This window comes from Protomyces lactucae-debilis (genome assembly GCF_002105105.1).
Source record: "Protomyces lactucae-debilis strain 12-1054 chromosome Unknown BCR37scaffold_2, whole genome shotgun sequence".
Lineage (NCBI taxonomy): Eukaryota > Fungi > Ascomycota > Taphrinomycetes > Taphrinales > Protomycetaceae > Protomyces > Protomyces lactucae-debilis.
Genome location: NW_024467994.1, coordinates 67,782 through 86,412, shown reverse-complemented (window position 1 = coordinate 86,412; position 18,631 = coordinate 67,782). Strand labels below are relative to the sequence as shown.

Genomic DNA, 18,631 nt, shown 5'->3' with positions numbered 1-18,631 from the left:
GCCCCTTTATAAGTACTCTACTGCTGATGGCCCTGTGAGTCCACACAGTCTCCGGCCGTCCCCAAGCATCTCTGACCTTCACCTTGCTCGCCCGTCTCACCTTCACGCGATTTGGGAAGCGCCAATCAGAATCCCCGCGAGTGGACCAGCGGCAGCAACACCCACAAGATATAGCTGGCTACTGACGTCCAGCCGAGCGAGAGCAGACGACGACCGCGCATCAACAGGATCCACTCTCTTTGACTCAATTCTTACGATCCTCCCTGACCCCAAAGACCCAAGCGCAAACGCTAAGTGGATCTGTCCTGTCATCTACCCTCCTTGGCAAACAAAAAAGTCTCTCTAGCTAGGTGCTGCTGTCACGGAGCGCCTCGATCTCCTGTGTGCGCATACAAAGTTGTATTCATCCACCCCTACAACAAGGCATATCGCTACCCAAGCGCAGTAGCGATCAAAGGGTTAATTCGCAGCACGTCTTATAAGGGGCCTGACGCAGGCCTGCATAAATTCCAGCGGCAAAGAAGACGTGACTAGACGACTTTGGAACAACTCAATTCCTGAACTGAATATCGCAAGTTTGCAACGCTGGCGCATTACTCCAGCTTCAACACTCACACACTCGGCCGCCACTCCCTGACCACTTTTACACGAAGCCACTGGACAGCGCCGCAACGATGGAGGATAAGATGGATGCCCTGTTGAGCGATAGCCCACAGCCAGACGCAGATCCAGCTTGCAACGGTTGTAAACAGGCAAGTCTACTAGATGCGCGCGTACGGAACGCTGTCTAACGCGATAGATCATTGAAGAGGGCTCGGTCGTGTCCTTTGGCGATCACATATGGCATGTTGAATGGTTCGCGCTTGTTGCATTCTGGACATGTGCGCTGACAATTAGCTTCCGATGCGCAAAATGTAAGACGCTGGTGGATCACGACTCCAATTTACTGCTGCTCTCTGACGGCAACCCCATCTGCGAGAATTGCTCCTATAATTGCCGCGTCTGCAATAAAAAGATTGATGATTTGGTAAGACATCTCGCATGGAAAAGATGTGTTTGCTAACGCGATAGGCTATCATGACGGGTGAGGCAACCACACAAACTTCGCACAAGTCTACGTCCAGTGCTAACATCATTCAGGAGACGAATCGTACCACGCGGAATGCTTCTGTTGTCGATCGTGTCATAAGAGGATAGAGGATCTCGTTTTCGCAAAGACCTCGCAAGGCATTTACTGCATCCTCTGCCACAATGAGCGAATGAACAAGATCAGAAAGACTGCTAAGCACAACAAGACGAACGACTCGGCTTCACCGAGTAGCTCTCCGGGTGTGCAGACGGCAACAGGATCCGGCAACGCTTTGCCAAAACGGTCAACCAAGGATAAGAATCTGCCTCAGATTCCAAGGGCGCGACCGGCAGGCAATACCCTACGGTCATTCGATCGTGCACAAGGTCGGACAGAACACGGTAGTTCTACACGGTCTAGTAGGCGTGAATCAGTCGAGACTGATCAAGAAGAAGGAACCACCTCTAGCAATATGCTCAAGGAGAGCGGCTCTATCCCATTGCTTGTTCAGGGCTCGCCTGAACAAAGCAAGCAAGCTACCACAAGAAATGTGCGGGATAGCGGCTTCTATGGCACAACCAGCGCTGGCGACCAACGAGCCTCAGTCCGTGAGCGACGCAATCAGCAAGAGTTGGAAGTCAAGGTTCCCAAATCAATTGAGCAGCTTGAGCAGGCCGTGCAGAATAATATTGCAGCGCGAACAACGTCGCCGCTGATGAATGCAGGTCCGTATGGACCGGTGCAGACGCGCAGATCACAAGAAACTGATCAAGAGGAAGGTCTGACAAGGGGCAGTCAGGGCAAGCGAAGCTCTTTGACGAATCTATCTACTCGCCCCAGTCAATTCGACTCATCTGGCGAACAGACGGATGCGACGACATCACGACACGCGCCGCCTGTACCTTCTCGCTCGAGTGAACGAAATGTCGTCAATGCAGACGTGAAGCGCGAAGAATTAATGGGCAACACACTCATTTCGGGGCCTTTGCACCTGAGTCCCAATCCACCGCCACTTTCACCCCTGCCATTGCGGAACAGCAGTACGGGCAGTCTCCCTGGTGCGAGACGCAACTCGGAAATTATTTCGCCTGGCTCCAGTACTGTTACTCTTACGAAAGATACTTTTTTGCTCCCAAAACGCGATGCCCCTCAAACGCCTGCTGTTGCCAGTGCAGCGAGCAAAGATCGACGCGTCTCGAGTCCAACGACTTCAGGTGCTCGCCGGCATTTAGCCTCAAAGTCACTCGAAAGCTCGCCTCTACTACCTGGGCTTGGCTCACCTGGCATGACCTTGGAATCAGAATTCGCATCGGCCCTTGGATTCGGCACGTCGCCAAATGGTCTTGGTCTATTTCCACAATCAGGAGGTACTTTGGCACCTGGATCGAGTGGGCTCGACCGAAGCAACACGCTGTCTAAGTTTGCCAACAAGGTATTGCACCGCAAGTCGATGTCTGGTGGTGCCCTTCCAAAATCACCTGCACGGACAGCAACTCGCAGCTCCATCACGCCGGAGGCATCTAAGGAAGCAGCTCTCGAGGCTGAGCTCCAAGCCGAGCGGAAGAAGGTTGCTGAATTGGAACTTAAGCTGGCACAGCAAATAGAGGCGCATGAGGTCAGTATGGAGATTGCTGCACGAAAACGCTCGCTCGCTGCATTGGATGCCCAAATTGTTCAGGTTGAGGCAAAGAATGACGCTCTGCTTCAACAGCAATACAAACTGGCGGATAGAACGGTTCCATTGTCAGAGTGGCGCAAATCTGTCGTTGCAGACGTCAATACATCCATCCGGCATACGCGCGACGAGACCAGTGCTGAGATTGAGATTCTCATTCAGGAACGCAATGAGCTTCGGCGAGAGAATGATGCGCTCACTGCATATAAACAGCAGCAAAGTCTCGAAATGGCCAATCTGCAACAAAAGCATCAAGACTTGCAAGAAATGAATGAGAAGCTGCTCAAGCAGATCCAAAGCAATATGGCCAACAACAAGTCGAGCAGTAGCTCGTATCTCCCACTGCCGCAGGTCCCGCAGCCACAAACCCACACGCAGCCACCTTCGCAAGTGCGCGGTCGTAATGGCAGCGAGGGCTCATTGAGTGCAATCGCGTACAGCAACACCGCATTTGGCGTTCCTCCGTCAACGAGCGAGACGAACATTTTCAACACTGGTCGGCAGCAAACTCAACAGCCACCATCTCTGAGCCGCACTGTTTCTCCAGTAATGCAAAATCTCTACATGCCGCGACCTCCTGAGCATGCGGATAGTATGGACACAGTAGCCACATTCTCATCCGAGCTCGATAGCAAGCTTTATGGCAGTGCCTCCCAATCTGGCTCAAACCTTGGACTAGGACTCGGCAGCGATATGACTACACCATCATCAACGCCGCAGCTGGAACGACGCGATTCTATCGCTGAAGAAGAGACAGCTGTGGTTGAAAAAGTGGTCAATCGCGTTTCAGGCGAAGTGACCGAACTAGCGCCTAAGAAATTTAAGTGGAAGAAGGGTGGCCTGTCAAAGAAGACGTTCCGATGGGGTGGCAAGAACGGCAGTACCTCTGGTGGCCCTGGCGACCTGACAACGGCGATCATCTCACAACCTTATGATTCCACTGTCACTTTTCCCTCGGGTATGACGACTTCCAAGTCTAGCGATAAGCTTTCACTCAACAGCAACCGGTTGGGTAGCAGTAGCAACAACACGGGCGGCATGTTCAAGCGCACCTGGGCGTCTCACAACAATTTGGCCTCACAATTACGAAGTGGGTCTGCTCAAGAGGGCGAATTTGGGAATTACGCAACGCAACCGGCTTCGAATGGCTCGCTTGCAACCCTTGCGACTACGTCGAGCCCCGGTAGCCTGTTTGGAACTGATCTCGCCGTACGGGCGAATCTCGAAGGACGTCCAATTCCTGGTATCATCACAGCGTGTGTCGGTTTTCTTGAGGCGCGAGCACTCGAGCATGAGGGCTTATACCGCAAGTCTGGTGGTGCTGGTGCAATGAAATCCTTGGTTGAAGCATTTGAGCAGTCCTCGAGCGACGTCTATGGCACGCAGTCACCGGTGACAGTGGACTTTGACAAGTTTGACGACATCAATGCCATCACCTCGGTCCTGAAGCAATATCTGCGCAAGCTACCCGTGCCCTTGATTCGCTTTGAAGCATATGAGGGATTTATTGGCACCTCTGCCATCCCAGATCCTGATATACGGATTCGTGCGGTAACAGACGTCCTCAAGGATTTGCCTGGCGCTCATTTCGAGACAATTCGGTTCTTATTCCGTCATCTACAGAAAGTGACCTCGCATGCGGGCAAGAATCTGATGACTGCTCGCAACTTGGCTGTTGTGCTGGGTCCGACGGTCATTTGGGATCATTCAGGGGAGAAGGAGATGCATGACATGCAAGCAAAGAATCAGAGCATACAGTTCTTGATTGAGCAGGCTCATCGGCTCTGAGTGCATTTTTCGTTCTTTCACGCATGTCTGCATTCGGCATTGTATTGAATTCGACTAGGTTGATACACCACAAGCTCGTACATTAAAAAGTATTGTAATTAAGATTTCGGTGATATGTCGTTAGAGCTCGCCATCGTCAGCTGAGAAGCTGTTTGCCATGTTCTTTTCTTTTCGTTCAGTAATGCGGTCTTTATGGCGCTGCCGTCGAATTTCTTGGTGAATGCTGTTCTTGAGATCCTTTGACATGTCGTCTGTGAGACCGTGGCTGGGTCCCGAGCCGCCATGCTCTTCGTCTGCTTCGTGCTCATCTTCTCCGTCACCACCTACTGTTTCGCTAGCCAGATGTCCCTCGAACCCAGCTTGGCGCCGAACAAAACTTGACTGTCGCAGGAAAACTTGGAGGCCGCCACCAAGCACGCGACGTAAATGTGCAAGACGCACGGCACCCAGCCATGTTGTCACATACAAAACTTGCCCTCTGTGCTTGCCAAAACGCAAAGTCTCTTGCGGCGTAGAACCCGAACTCACCAACCCATGGGGATTTGAAACAGTTGCGAGAATCTCGCGGAATGCAGCATGTTGCTCTTTGCGATGTTGCTTCGAGACCCTTTTTGAACTTTCCGTTGATAATTGCGAGAGTTGGCGAATCAGGAAATGCGTGTCGTCGATGGGCGGGTTGGCTTTATATTCCGCTATCGCCTCTTCGTCTTCTGGATCATGAACACCCGTGATTTCAAAAGCAAGCGCTATTGCTTCACCAGCAGAAGTCCGCACTTTGAGATCCACCGATTCAAGCTGATCGACCAGACATGGCAAGCATATTTGTGCGCTTTCGAGCGCTGTATCGCTGCCTTCCATAGCGGTCAAGGCGAGAGCAACAGCATCTTGCGCTGCAGCGACACAGCCTGCATCCTCGCCAGCACCAATAGAATGTCCATCATTTTCAATAATCTCAACAAGCATATCCAAGAAGCTCTCGACGTCGCTGATGGATCCAAAAATGAGATGTATGGAAGCAAGCGCCGTCAACGCGGCTGCTTTCGCAATGATAAAGCTGGAGCTTTGTATCGTATAACGCAAGACTGGCGCACATGTTGCAAAGATATCATCGATGTCTGGGCAAGTCCAATACAAGATCGCAATTGCTTTGCAAGCCAATAGTGCCTCGCGTTCGCTCCTGGCCGATTTGAGAATCTTTGAAAGTGCACCCGCTAGACTTGAGGCCTTCTCAACAATCTCCTTTGTCGCAACTCGACTCAGCAGCAACTTGACGAGACGTGTTAAGAGCTGTTCGCGTTCACCGACACCGCTTCCTTTGCGCTCGAGAACACCTTCTATTGTTTGCGCCAAGTCCTCTTCATAGGTGAGCGATTGTATTCCAGCAGCAGCACCATGGCCGTCCATGAGGGAGTCGACCGACTCAAAGGAAGCGACCGAAAGTCCATCGTCATCATCGAGCTCATCATCCGTGCCATATGCTGAGCCTGCGCGTGAATTTTGCTTGGAGCCTTGTTTAGAAGAGGGCTTTGAGCGCGCTGATAGACGTTTCTCGACGAGCGAGCGCCGTAGGTCCATGACAAGTGTTATGACAGAGTTGGCTGAGGAGGATTCAAGGTTCAAGGAGATTTTGTGGGGGCGCCAGGGAAGAAGGACTTCAGATGGGCAGGAGGACTCGACAGCCAGTGAATCATCTTCAGTACTCATGAACATGACTCAGACTCGAAGGCTCAAGGACAAAAGCATGACTGAAGTTTCGATGGCTGTCACGCAGTCGCAAGCGACCTGGTTTATAAATGAAGTAAAATATACAATAAGTGAGAGAATACAAACGGCAGCGCGGCTTATTCTAGGCCTTCTTACTCGCCTCAACCTTCTTTCCCTTTGCCTTCTTTCGCGGCTTTGGTTCAATCAAGCCTGAGCTCGGCAGCGGCTTCCTCAGTGCAACAGGCTGCCAGAAATATTGGTGATGCACCTTGCGTGTCCCACGAATCGGCTTCCTGAGAGACTCGAGGCGTTGACTACGCTGCACGTCTGTATCAGCACTTGGCTCATAGTACCATTCAGAGCGGAGCATTCTGCCAGATGCATCTTTACCCGTCCGTTCGACTTCAGCGATACTGGATTGTTCCCTCAAGAATGCCTCAATCTCGTCCAAGGACGTGCCTTCTGGGAAGAAAGGTGTGAAGTAAGAGATGGGTGTTGGGCTCAGCGTAGAAGACGCCAAGGTTGTCAGAATCATGTCCACAAACTCAGGATCCGCGCCATCTTGCTCAGAAGCGGCAGATGGTCCAACCGTGTCCATGACATGCTCAAGTTGCTGTGCTTCAGGCGCCTCAACAGTAGGCTGTGGTGGTACTGCAGAAACTTCAATAGGCTGTGATAGTACTGCAGGGATTTCAGTAGGCTGTGATAGTACTGCAGGGACATCAGCAGGCTCAGGCATCGCTTCCGTGTAAGGTGGAGGCGAGCTAGCCTTCGTCACTGCAGTATATGCCTCGCAAAGCTGATCTTGCCGGTCGAGCGAGTCAAAGACGGCTTTGGCAGCCTCTTCCAGACGTGCAATACAAGGTGAGGGCGAGGTGCTCCGAGACATGGATGATTGAATGGCGGGCACTGGCGAGTGAACCATGCCCTGTTGCGGCGAGGCAGGCATGGACCTCGAGTTTTGCTCGGTGGGAGGAATATTCTCCTTACCCCTGTGTTCAGATTTTTTCGGGGGTGTCGGCGCGCGTAGGGAGTTTGCTCGGGACTTACCAAAGTCGATGTGTCGTGGTTGAAGAACACTCGAGGTTGATTCTGTGTCCTTGTCAGTGACGGCAAGGGCTGCAATCGAGGTGTCCTGCTGCGGCGAGGCAGCTTCCTCCATCTCATCCTCACTGTCATCTTCTTCACCGTCAACTGAGAGCATGCGCTGCTTCTTGCGCACGGGCGATTGGGTAGGCGTGAGAATGCCATCGACCGGAAGAGCTGGAGGTGAGCTTGCCTCGGCATCATTCGGGTACATCTCCAATGTGATCATGCCAGTTTGTGCATTCAAGTCGTCCTCTTCAACATCCTCGTCTTCCTCCTCAATCACATGCAATGCGGGTGAAGAAGGAACAGGAAGATGTAGATCTTCATCATCCTGTTGCATGCGCAGACCAGTTTTCCTTGATGCTGCAGGTGGGCAGATAACGATGAGCGAGCCAGCAATGTCCAACACGACATTTCTCGCTGCTTGATGCTGATACGCGCCGCTATTGCCGCTCAATTGCAGCGAAATGCTACAGTCGCGCTTCACAAACAAGGCTTGTCCGCCAATCCGTACACCAAGACCGTTGAAGCCAAGGCAACGCACTCCAAGAGCATCTTCGTCTTGAAGGAACCGTACCTCTGCATGACGACGCGAAATAAGCCTATTACTGGGCGGCAGAGTCACTTCGCTGTCCTTGGAGGAGCGGCCAATGCTGAGCCATGCACCGGATGCATCAGGGCTTGCACTCTGTTTTGATGGCCAAGAACGTGCTTGCTCGCGTCTTGGTGAAGACGACAGGAAGCCCGCGGAACTCGATGAATGCCGGGGTGTCATGAGTTGCTGCTGGCGTTTCTGCTTTGGCGGTGATCGATGGTGTTCCTCTGAAAAGGCGAGCTCGTCGCTGTACACGGGCGTGTTGTGCATGGACTGGGCGAGCGGAGAGGAGATCATGGTACCTGGTGCGAGGTGTCGCCGCTTGACAGCTTGCCAGACATCCATGTCCTTTGTGGTGTAGACCTTTGGTGAATGGGAGAGAAGAGAGCGTGAGGGTGTTCCTTTTGTGTCTTGTGCAGGGCCTCCTGTGTTGATGGCCCTTTGCTCTGGTCCTGGTCGCTGCTGCTGTGCCCCTGGCTTCTTTGTTTTGTCCCTCGCGCGGAAGAAAACAAAAAATAAATTCGAGACGCGACGCGACTCAATAATCATCATCATCATCATCCTCCATGTCTATAGTCCAAACATCTTCCGTGCTCCTCCAAGCATAACCTGCTTCTTTGCGTTACTCGCAAACTTGTCCACCTCTGTCAAAAAATCACCAGAAGCCTTGCTCAAATTCTCAAACGTCTCATCCAGCTGACTCATCCGCTCTCCCCGTTCCTGTCCCTGCTGCTGCATCTCACCGTATGTATCTCGACCCTCTCGAGAGCGACCCAGCGCTCCTCGCTGAGCACCACGGACACGCTCATTCTGCTGCTGTGATATCTGTTCTTGTCGCTCCACCAGCTGTCTCTGCTTTTCTGATGCACGAATCCTTTCTTGTGCACGTTTCGAGAGGGGACGCACGCCGTCTGACAAGATCGTATCGAGATCCGATGGCTTGATGTGCTGTGTCCCGCTCAGCCATTGCCAGTTACTGATCGTAGGTCTGGCCATTGCAGGCTGTTTCAAAGCATCAAATAATGCATCCGGTGGGACGTCTCGCAATGTGACACCTGTGCCAAGCATATTGATAAGTGCCAGTTCGCCGCCTTCCAAAGAAGACTGACACACGACATCCCCGTGCGTGCTGATGAAGGGCACCATAGAGGCTGAGGCGTGTTCAGGTGTAATGAGATGACCGAGTGGTCGCAACGCAGGTACAGAGAAGAGCTCAACAGCGTTACTACCACTTGCAACGGCAAGCAAAACGAGATTGATGGACCCTGGAATCGTGATGAGTGCGGCTGAGCGAGCAGGCGACTGCCGACAATCCGCTTTGCCCAATGTCGATTTGAAATTGCCAGTCACGGAACGGACTCCCTTTTCAGTCACAATGAGCAGACATTCAGGTAAGCCAGAATCTTCCTGTAGCATTGCTAAATGCTCTGGTCGTGCCGCCAGGTCGTCACCGGTAGCCAAACAACCAAGAATGGAGGTGACGGCACCTTCCTGTGGTTGACCAGTCTCTGCGTGGTTCAAAACTGCGCTAAACATGCCTTGTGCGTCCTTGAGCAATTCAAGGATCAGCGTCCGACCTTTGCTGGTACCAACGACAAGCGTGATGGCTAATCTGCCTTCGATACCCATCGTCAGGAACTCGCAGCAAGTTGCATACTCTGGTTGTGAACCAGGCAACGGACGCTCAAACACACTCTTTCGCTTGAAGAAGCCCTTTTCCGCTCGTATTTGCAGTCTTTCGCAAGTGTCCATGAAGATAATAGCCGGTCCACGCATATCTACCAAGCAGAGCATGCCTGTTTCGTAACCAATAGCTGCAAACCCAACATCACTCATCTTGACCGTCGTCACACTTCCCTGATTCGCCTGCAACAGACAAACCGGGTTGAATGCCGCTGCTTGAGATGGTTCAAACCCAAATAAGAGGTTCTGCGCATCTGGCAGTGGACTGGGCAGAGGCGTCACTTGTGATACATCGCCGGGATGCGATTCAATGCCGGAATTTGCATGTATTGGGTATTTGAGAATCAACACGCCGCCCGTCGCCGTTGCTAGTGCCAATTCTCCCGCAGTGCCAGCAAGACTCACTTGGCTAATGCGACCTCCTTGGGGCAGTGTCGCTTCAACATCTACACTCAGCAAGGGAGCCTCAGCCATTTCAGCATGAGAAATATCACTCAGGCGTATTTGCTGGCCATGAACACTGAGTAGCACCAAGCGCTGCTCGAATGAGCGGAGACGACGTTTCGCAGGGGCGCCACCAATCAGTAGGTTACGCTCGAGAAGGCGTCGTTTTCTTGCATTATCGTACATACCAGCATGTAATGCGCGCGGCATCTCAGAAATTGTGAATAGGGAGCAAGGTGGACAGGCGAATGCGAGAGGTGGCGGCAGTACAGATGATGAGACAGGTGCACCAGACGGGAGACTCAATACCGTGCAGGTACCATCTGCCAAGAGCAGCAATGCAGCTTGAGAATCATGTGAAGCAGCGTAGAAGGGCGATGCTGTACCGAGCGGGAGTATCGTTCTGACCAATTGCCTGGATTCGAGTGGCAGAATCTTTTGTCGTCTTGGGGTGGCAAAGTAGCTACTGTAGTCAGCCGTACGCGAAGGAAGCGGTCCCAAGTCCAGAAGACCAAGACCTCGCATCTCTTGCAGTGTACCGCCTGCAACGAGGAGAAATGAATCACCAGCTTCAGCGCGACAGCACCAGGAGATGTCAAAGACTGGGTCGAGTGCTGCACCCTCTGGCGCTGTATAGTCGCGGCGCGTCAAGTTCAGATCTGTCTCGCTAAGACTTCTGATTTGCAGTGGGATTTCAGAGTCTTGCACATTGAAGAAGGCAAATGAACCGTCTTGATGACCTGTAGCCACAAAGTTGCCGTCAGGGGAGAATGTCGCGCATGTCAAGTGAGGCCGCTGTTGAGCTTTGTGACCATCTGCAGCAATGGTTGTTTCAAAAAAGGCTTTGCACGATCCATCCTTGAATGAATAGAGCGCAGCACCATCAGGATAGCCAACGAGAAGCATGCCAAGATCAAGCGGATGAATTTGAAGCGACAGCACAGGGGATATGTGATATCTCGGCACAGCCCAGTCATACTCCATCATTCTGGCTTCTTCTTGCCTTTCAAAATACAGGTTCTTGACCTTGTATGTTGTCATTTGCTCGCCCTCCAGATCCCATACACAAATAGAGCCGTCCGTCATGCCAAGAAAGAGCCAATCCACGCTCGGCTCTACATGAATTGCAGTGACGACTCCACGAAGTGCATAGACAGCGGCCGGGCGAGAGTCGCGGCAGTCTTCGAGAAGCCATGTATGCAATGTGTTGCGCTGGTCAATGGCGGTCAAATGCGACCGATGCAAGCATAAATGATGCGCTGTACAGCCGGCTGGGAGTACATAGACAACTTCAACACCGTTTTGACCTAGCACATGAATGGCGCCGTGAGTTGTAGCAACTGCGACAAGCGATTGAACCTGATCGTAGGCGACATGTAGTATCTTGCCTGCGATACCATAGCGCGCCAAATCATCCTTCTGCAAGAGACCACGTTGGAAGCCGCCAGATAGGTCCTCAAATGCCTTCTGCTTGCCAAAGAGCCGCTTGGACATGGCCGGTGCAGTATTGTGTCGCTGCTTGATGCGGTGTCTCCGTTTTCAAATGGAAAACGTCATCTGAACAGGCCCAGAAGACAGTCACATGTAACGAGTTGAATTATCTACATCAACCTTCTATCTCTGTCTTGCTTGCGATCATGAAGGAGGTATCAGAAAACGGACTACCGCAGCTTGTTAGTGTACAAAGGAAACGATACATAGATGACAGAAAGCTAGACAGCACCCACAACATCTTGGTCGGTTGCATCCTCCACCTCAGCCTCCAGCTGACCGAGGCACGTCTGGATATGCAGCTTGAATTGAATCACCTCATCCAACGTCTTGACCACATCCCGAACAAGACCTTCACGCAATGTATTGGCCTCGCCCACGAGTTTGTCATACTCAAGCGTCACGCTTTGCTGCTGCTGATCAAGCTTCACCAGCCCAGTACGCATCTTATTGCGCATCTTGTTCAGCTCTCGTTCTGTCGCTTCTGCTTGCGCATTCAACTCGGCTTGTTCCGCTGTAGCGGTGTCCTTGATTTCATTGTACTGCTCAATCGTCGCATTCAGCTTCGCCTCCAGTGCTTCGAGCTCCTCTTGCTTGTCGCTGAGACCTTCATTCACTTGATCCAGCATCTCACCCAGCCGAATCTGCTCGTCCTGGTGCTCATGCACGCGTGTCCCCAAATCTTGACGCAATTGTGCGAGTGCTGGCTTGATTTGATTGCGTAAATCATTTCGAATGAGCTGATCTGGCCGTACGTGCAACCAGTCGCGGTCGTGTTCAGGCAAACTCAGCTCCACCTCAAACTTGATACCACCGGCATTCTCTGCCGTTTCTGGCATGACGCCAACTTGATAGCCTAATGTATTGTAAGCTTGGATAGCTTTGTGTACATTGTCGAGTTTGGCCTGAGCCAGCTTCTCCTTCTCCAAGACGAGGGTTGACAATTGGTGCAGCTGAACGCTAGCAGCCTCCAAGCTCTTCTTGAGTGTCTCCTGTTCCGATGTCATCTTCTCCACATCCGTCGCTGAAATATCTTGCTTATCCACAATCTCCTGGAACTCGGCCTTCCTTGACTGCAGCTGTTGAATCTCCTGTTCTGCTTCGAGCAATTGTTCGCGAATCTTCTCATTGATGTGTACGAGCTTTTCGCGCTTCTGATCCAATCGCTGGATGTAGTCCTTGAACTTTGTACGGTCAGAGATGAGGACATCACGCTCATTCTGCAGTGTCTTGAGCGGTGGTTGTGAGGCATTCAGGGATTTGAGTTCTTGTGCCAAGACTGCGTTTTCCTGGCGTAAACGTTCAATGTCCGTGACGAGGTGTGCATTCAAGCCTGTCCAAGCACGACCTAGCTCTTGCTCTACTTCATCGAAATCATCTCCACCTGCAAGAAAGACGCGGTAGGCTTCTTTCAGGTAGTGGTTGTAGTAGATTTTGTCGGCATTGTTGTCCTCTGCCACATCTAGCTCTCCATTAAATAACGCGTCCATCATATTGAGCAGCTCGACCATCCAGACAAGCATGGCAAGCATGCCTGGCCAAGAGTGTGGCGAGCCTACCGCTGCGAGTTGCGAACGTGTGATACTGTCAGCGAAGGGATACTTGATTGTCTTGATGCACGTAATCACATCTTCCTCAATCTTCTTGATAAATTGGAAGTTTGGATCCAGCTGAAGGTACAGGAATTGAAAGATGGAGACAAACTCTTTTTGCGTAGGTTGTGTAAATGTCTTTGGTCCCACCGATTGTGAGAAACGCGCCTTTTCAAGGTACTCTGTGATTTTTCTGACTGCCGTCTCCTTGAATAGCTTGTCTCTGATCGGACGTGGGTCCTTGTTTGGTGCTTGAGACGCATTTTGTGACAAGAACCCCATATTACCCATCGAGGAGTTACGATGGCCATGCCCGCCAGCAGACGCATACACGCTCGATCGCCGTTGCCCTGTCGTTGCAGGGGCCGCCGAAATAGTCGATGCGCCATGTCCCTGGCTTGTTGACAAGGCCGCATAGCTCAACCTGCCTTCACCATGGGAAGACTGGCGATGATGGTGCGGGTTGGCAGTGTTGTTGTTATTGTATGTTGGCGCGACTGCGATCTGGGAGGCGCGGTGGTGACTGGCCTTGCGAGCACTGGGCTGCGGGATGGCGGAGATGTGGTTCGTATCGAGCTGGGAGAGGGTCTTGCGCCTGCCTGGCTCCATCACTGCTCGGATGTGTGGTGGTAGTTGGCTGTCGTGTTGCTCTTTGTTGTCTCTCGGCGCGAAATTTGATTTTCTGTTTTGATTCCGCGAATTGGCAACGAGACGAGACTCATCCTGGCCATGAACTGTACTTAGTCTGTACTACTTCAGTCTGTATAGGTAGCTGCATTCAGTGTGAGCATCATGTGAACTGTATGCACTCCTCTGTCTCTAGATTCATCACACACACGCCAGGCCCGCCCATCGTCACCGAGTAGCTCTGTTCATCGCCTTGTGGCACTTTCGACTTCGCTTGCTCTGAGGTGAGTTCCTCAGTATCAGCCTTGAGCAAAGTCACCACACACCCACCTCCACCAGCGCCCACCAGCTTCGTATAGCCAATTTCCTGATGCCTTTGAACGATCGCTTCAATGCTGTCATGCGAGACGCCAAGCTTCCTCAGCAAATCTTGATTATGCCGCATCAAATCTCCAATGATACGCAGCGAGACCTCCTTCGCAGTCAATGCCATTTCTCCCAATGTTGCAATCTGATCCATCTCATCGAGCACCTTGTCAGTCTCATGCAGATTCCTTCTTTTAAGTAATGCGACTTTGGCCACTTGACTTTTCGTATCACGGGGAACACCTGTATTGGTCAATAGTAATGGCAACGCAGGCATCGTATGCGTGACTGGCTGTCCACCTTTTCTGAATGCCACACAGCCACCATAGGTCGCGACGGTATTGTCAACCCCGGATGGATTACCATGGATCACTTGTTCTCCAGCGAACGCCCAGCGATCAATCAATCCCAAGGCCTCGTCTCTTATGCTTATAGGGTTGCTGGCATTGAGGAAATGACGGCCATAGGTGCAAAAGAGAACAGCTGCTGCAACGACAACAGAGACAGAAGCAGATGAGCCTAGTCCTGCACCAATAGGCAATTCAGAAGTGAGTCGAAAGTGACCGGTGCAGGTATGGTTCAGTCCTTTGGCTCCTTGAATCATCACGAGCAAGTAGACAAAAGCAGATGCAGCAGTGTTGGCTAGTCCCTTGATACTCCTGCTATCCAGCAATGTGTTGACTGCACCTAGGACGTCTTCATTGAGTTGTGCTGGAGGAAGTCCATCAGAAAGTGTATCTTCTCTACGCACCAGATCAAAGAGCGCAAGAATTTCATTCTCTGAGAAAGTCACATTGAGACCTACATCTGCAAAGTCAAGATGTACAGATCGAGCTTCATCAGCCGGGCCTAGTGGTCGACAACTGAGCTTTGTGCGAAGGGAGACAGCTGCAGCAATAGCAAGTTTGCCATAGACGACGGAGTGTTCACCAAAGAGGATGACTTTGCCAGGAGCAGATATATCAAGAGCAGGCAGTGATTGTGCCATGCAGGCCTTGAGTAGCTACTGGCCTCTGTTCTCCAGACAGCAGCTGATGGTCCCGCGCTTGTCAGTTGCCAGTCGAGGGAAATTTGAAATTTGAGATTGCAAAGTGGCGACGAGATCAGACAAGAACCAGACACATCAGCGACATCTACTCTTCAAGGCCCAGACATCACGAGCTCCAGGCGATCCTCAATCGCGTCGCATCTGGATGGCAACAGCTCTCAGCGGCTCAATCGCAACGACAAACGCATCACAAATAGACTCTAACCATGACTCAGCTACGTCACCACCGCACCCAACAGGCGACATCACTCCTCTACAAAAGGCGCTTAGTGCCATTAGCGGGGCCATCATGACTTCACTCATGGTGACACCGCTTGATGTTGTCAAAACACGTCTTCAATCGCAACCCCTCAATCAACCAGACATCATCTGTTGTCGCGAACCGATCAACGTCCATGCGCAACAACACGCTCGCACACAGCAGCAATACAGTTATAACTCCGTGCAGCGGATAGCGCGGTATCACGTTTCTGGCGGTGGCGGTGGGACACTCGCTACCGCAACAGCAGCAGGCTGTAGTCCGAGTCCAGAAATTTGTTTGGCAGAGGAGACGTCACTCAAGCGCTTCTCGGGGACCTGGGAGGGTCTTGTCAAGATTGCTCGGAATGAGGGACTTTCGAGTCTCTGGCGTGGTCTCTCACCCACCTTATTCATGGCTGTACCATCGACTGTTATTTACTTTGTCGGGTATGAGCAATTGCGATTGATTGTGAATACCGACGCATCCTGGGCCCCGTTGCTCTGTGGTGCGCTTGCGAGAACAGCTTCTGCAACAGCCATTTCACCGCTTGAGCTACTACGTACACGGCTACAAAGTGCGACCCATACACATCGATCTGCATCAGAGACATTCACTGATGTGACACAGGGTATTCGACAACAAGTCAGAACGGACGGGCTACGTGTCCTCTGGCGTGGTCTCAGTTTGACACTATGGAGAGATGTTCCCTTTTCAGGACTCTATTGGCTTGGATATGAGCGCACAAAGCGACAACTCCAGCAATCTAGTGTCGTGATTCAGCAATCACCGTTCCTGCAATCCTTCTTGGCAGGTGGTATCTCGGGTACCTTTGCAGCACTCATCACAACACCGTTTGATGTTGCCAAGACCAAAAAACAGATTGTTGAAAAGAGCATCACAAGCGCCAATGCAGCAGAAGGCAGTATGGTTCAAATCATGCGACGCATCACAGTCGAGGAAGGCTGGCGAGGTCTTTGGAGAGGCACCGTGCCACGTTGTCTCAAGGTCAGTCCAGCATGCGCCATTATGATTTCTAGTTATGAATTTGGCAAGCGCTTCTTTGGACAACAACAAGGGATGGCATAGAGAGAGGGTACACTGGAATCACAAACATAACACGTAGCGATAGCACAATCAATCTTGATGGTTTTTTCGTTTCTTTGAAAGCTGTATCTGAAAAAAGGCGCCGCATTTTGAAGCAACATGATGATCGATCCGTGATGAAATGACTAAAATGCGTGATTGCAAAAGAGAAAAGGTCGCAAAGGGGTGATGAGATTAAGAGGACGTTGATGAAGCTGAGCTGCAAAAATTGGTGCGCTGATGAGATGCTGAACAGAGAGTGTTGTACCCTTGAGAGCCATCCAGCCTTCACTCTGCCTTGACGACCGTCTCAGCCTGCTGAGATGTTTTTGTAGATGTGGCTGTACCAGTGGACGGTCGTGCTTCTGCGTGCACAGCCGGTGGTGTCGGCGACGATCCTTCACCCGGAGAGACTTGCTGCGTGCCATGCTGTTGCTGAGGCGAATGCATAGCCGTTGACGACGTTGGCGCTACAATCTCTCGTCGATGAGGGTTCAAAATCTCATCCAACTTATTGCCACGCACATATCGCGTTGCTGCCATGAATTCACCACGAATCTCATACAAGCCTGCGCGCGTCACTGAACGACCAACATTGTGGACAATCTCAAAAGGATCCTCAATGCTTAGAATGTAGCGGTCCTTGACTTTTGCATCGCCACGATCATTCAGGTGCTCGACCATTTGCGTCCATGTCTTTGCAGTCTTGGTCACAATGCCGCCAGGGGTACGGATAGAGATGCAAAGGTCCCTAAAGTCAAACTCATAGGCAAAGTAGGAGAAGAAGCCTTCGAGCAGCGTGCCAATGGATGAGGTATTCTTAACAACTTGAGCTTGCTGAATCTTCTCAACGTCCTTGAAGAACCAAATATCGTAGCCAGAGCACTCGAGTTCATCGGCACTGCGTGTACCCATAGCAGAGATGAGTTGCAAGTTTGGCAAAACAGGTGGCGAGTTGCAGCGGTTTTGTAGGTAGAAAATGAGAAGGAGTGCATAGCCATACGAAGACAACGTACCGCTGTGTGGATCATTGATGCGCCTGACTGCCGTCCAGAGCTTCACAAACATCAGCAAGATTGGCACGCGAGAATCGCACGCAGCATAAGTTGCAATGAGTTTCGTGTTGTGCAGAGCAAGTGCATTATCAAAGGAGATATCGACACAGTACGGCACTGCCATGTGCTCAAGACTGACCTTGACAATGGGAGTGCGTGTCTTGGACAGTAACTTGACGCTGTAGCCTTGCGAGTTGAGTGCTTCAGTGTAAAGAGCAGGCAAGTCCACCGAAACATCGTGCAATGCATCCTCAGACGTATCCACAACCTAGTATTAGCAGTGCGTGTGCATATCGAGAGGCTCACCATCAGATCCATGTCGCAATTGGCAATGGCCAAATTGTTGGCGAGAGAGCCGTACACCACGAGTCGAGCAGTTGGTTGCAAGGCTTGCAATACTGCTTCAAGTTCCTGCCTGAGGCGTTCCTTCTCCACCAATTCTGCATGAGACACGGTGTTGTTGCGGACAGCATCCACGGCAAACTGAGTGAATGCAAACAACGGATCAGGCACGACTGCAGCAGCTGCAGAGACTGCCAATGAAGATGAGTTGGGAAGCGTCGCTCCAAGAGGTGAGCTAGAGGGCATACTTGGCTGTCGTCCTCGAGCAGCACTCAGGCTCATTGCTATTAGTTAGACCATGCTCATCAATCAGTAATAACTTACAACGCAATCGCTGGTATTGTTGCAGTGCTGATAGGTTCTGTGCAGCAGTCAATGGATCCAACCCATACAAAGCACTCAGATTAGCTACTTGCTGAGGAGTCATCTGATGATAGGCAAGTTGCGCCATGGAGTTTTGAAAGGCAGCGATCTCCAAGGGCGTCATGCCAGTATCTGGGTTGACACCAAATGGTAATGCTCCATTGTTGTTGCCCAGAGCAAGGGATGCAGGTTGCTGCGTCGAAAGCGAGTTGGACCGCCCTTTGCCGGTAGTTGCAGCAAGGTTGAGGCCAGAGAGTCGTCGACCAATGGGACTACTCGAGTCAAAGTACAGTGAGGAGGTGTCTGTTGATGCCTGTGCAGAGTCTTGCTGTGCAGCAGCATTAGAGCCAGAGCGTGTCCTTGATGAACGCATGGG

General features: G+C 51.6%; 8 protein-coding genes across 8 annotated transcripts; 2 read left to right on the top strand and 6 right to left on the bottom strand.

Annotated features, from left to right (window-relative positions):
- Positions 1-328: 328 nt before the first annotated feature.
- BCR37DRAFT_125464 (uncharacterized protein) lies at positions 329-4,642 on the top strand. The gene is made up of 5 exons (XM_040866033.1): positions 329-752; positions 800-855; positions 898-1,027; positions 1,072-1,084; positions 1,141-4,642. The coding sequence occupies exons 1-5, from the start codon at positions 675-677 to the stop codon at positions 4,530-4,532; spliced, it is 3,669 nt and encodes a 1,222-aa protein (XP_040727657.1). The 5' UTR covers positions 329-674; the 3' UTR covers positions 4,533-4,642.
- Positions 4,643-4,652: 10 nt separating this feature from the next.
- On the bottom strand, positions 4,653-6,107 carry BCR37DRAFT_390539 (interferon-related developmental regulator-domain-containing protein; the record flags this gene model as incomplete). Its single annotated transcript, XM_040870870.1, has 1 exon — positions 4,653-6,107. One exon carries the CDS (start codon positions 6,105-6,107, stop codon positions 4,653-4,655), a length of 1,455 nt encoding a protein of 484 aa, XP_040727656.1.
- BCR37DRAFT_125796 (uncharacterized protein) lies at positions 6,037-8,603 on the bottom strand. Its single transcript, XM_040866035.1, has one exon. It carries the CDS (start codon positions 8,479-8,481, stop codon positions 6,379-6,381), a length of 2,103 nt encoding a protein of 700 aa, XP_040727655.1. The 5' UTR covers positions 8,482-8,603; the 3' UTR covers positions 6,037-6,378.
- Positions 8,386-11,567, bottom strand: BCR37DRAFT_124601 (lethal giant larvae like, C-terminal-domain-containing protein). Its single transcript, XM_040866028.1, has one exon. The coding sequence runs from the start codon at positions 11,539-11,541 to the stop codon at positions 8,491-8,493; it is 3,051 nt and encodes a 1,016-aa protein (XP_040727654.1). The 5' UTR covers positions 11,542-11,567; the 3' UTR covers positions 8,386-8,490.
- A 98-nt stretch (positions 11,568-11,665) lies between these two features.
- On the bottom strand, positions 11,666-13,785 carry BCR37DRAFT_376032 (HEC/Ndc80p family-domain-containing protein). The gene has a single exon (XM_040868515.1). The coding sequence runs from the start codon at positions 13,737-13,739 to the stop codon at positions 11,760-11,762; it is 1,980 nt and encodes a 659-aa protein (XP_040727653.1). The 5' UTR covers positions 13,740-13,785; the 3' UTR covers positions 11,666-11,759.
- Positions 13,786-13,823: 38 nt separating this feature from the next.
- Positions 13,824-15,186, bottom strand: BCR37DRAFT_376031 (ribosomal protein S5 domain 2-type protein). The gene has a single exon (XM_040868514.1). It carries the CDS (start codon positions 15,109-15,111, stop codon positions 13,921-13,923), a length of 1,191 nt encoding a protein of 396 aa, XP_040727652.1. The 5' UTR covers positions 15,112-15,186; the 3' UTR covers positions 13,824-13,920.
- Positions 15,187-15,224: 38 nt separating this feature from the next.
- BCR37DRAFT_376030 (mitochondrial carrier domain-containing protein) lies at positions 15,225-16,561 on the top strand. Its single transcript, XM_040868513.1, has one exon. The coding sequence runs from the start codon at positions 15,317-15,319 to the stop codon at positions 16,496-16,498; it is 1,182 nt and encodes a 393-aa protein (XP_040727651.1). The 5' UTR covers positions 15,225-15,316; the 3' UTR covers positions 16,499-16,561.
- A 222-nt stretch (positions 16,562-16,783) lies between these two features.
- Positions 16,784-18,138, bottom strand: BCR37DRAFT_343108 (uncharacterized protein; the record flags this gene model as incomplete). Its single annotated transcript, XM_040867477.1, has 2 exons — positions 16,784-17,800; positions 17,857-18,138. The coding sequence occupies 2 exons, from the start codon at positions 18,136-18,138 to the stop codon at positions 16,784-16,786; spliced, it is 1,299 nt and encodes a 432-aa protein (XP_040727650.1).
- Positions 18,139-18,631: the final 493 nt, after the last annotated feature.

What these genes read in the sequence shown, in the direction of transcription:
- BCR37DRAFT_125464 (XM_040866033.1), top strand. Translation starts at nt 675, where the DNA reads ATGGAGGATAAGATGGATGCCCTGTTGAGCGATAGCCCACAGCCAGAC. An exon ending in CTTGCAACGGTTGTAAACAG is followed by an intron (nt 753 to 799) that starts GCAAGTCTACTA and finishes CTAACGCGATAG; the next exon opens with ATCATTGAAGAGGGCTCGGT. An exon ending in CACATATGGCATGTTGAATG is followed by an intron (nt 856 to 897) that starts GTTCGCGCTTGT and finishes GCTGACAATTAG; the next exon opens with CTTCCGATGCGCAAAATGTA.
- BCR37DRAFT_125796 (XM_040866035.1), bottom strand. Translation starts at nt 8,481, where the DNA reads ATGATGATGATGATGATTATTGAGTCGCGTCGCGTCTCGAATTTATTT.
- BCR37DRAFT_124601 (XM_040866028.1), bottom strand. Translation starts at nt 11,541, where the DNA reads ATGTCCAAGCGGCTCTTTGGCAAGCAGAAGGCATTTGAGGACCTATCT.
- BCR37DRAFT_376032 (XM_040868515.1), bottom strand. Translation starts at nt 13,739, where the DNA reads ATGGAGCCAGGCAGGCGCAAGACCCTCTCCCAGCTCGATACGAACCAC.
- BCR37DRAFT_376031 (XM_040868514.1), bottom strand. Translation starts at nt 15,111, where the DNA reads ATGGCACAATCACTGCCTGCTCTTGATATATCTGCTCCTGGCAAAGTC.
- BCR37DRAFT_376030 (XM_040868513.1), top strand. Translation starts at nt 15,317, where the DNA reads ATGGCAACAGCTCTCAGCGGCTCAATCGCAACGACAAACGCATCACAA.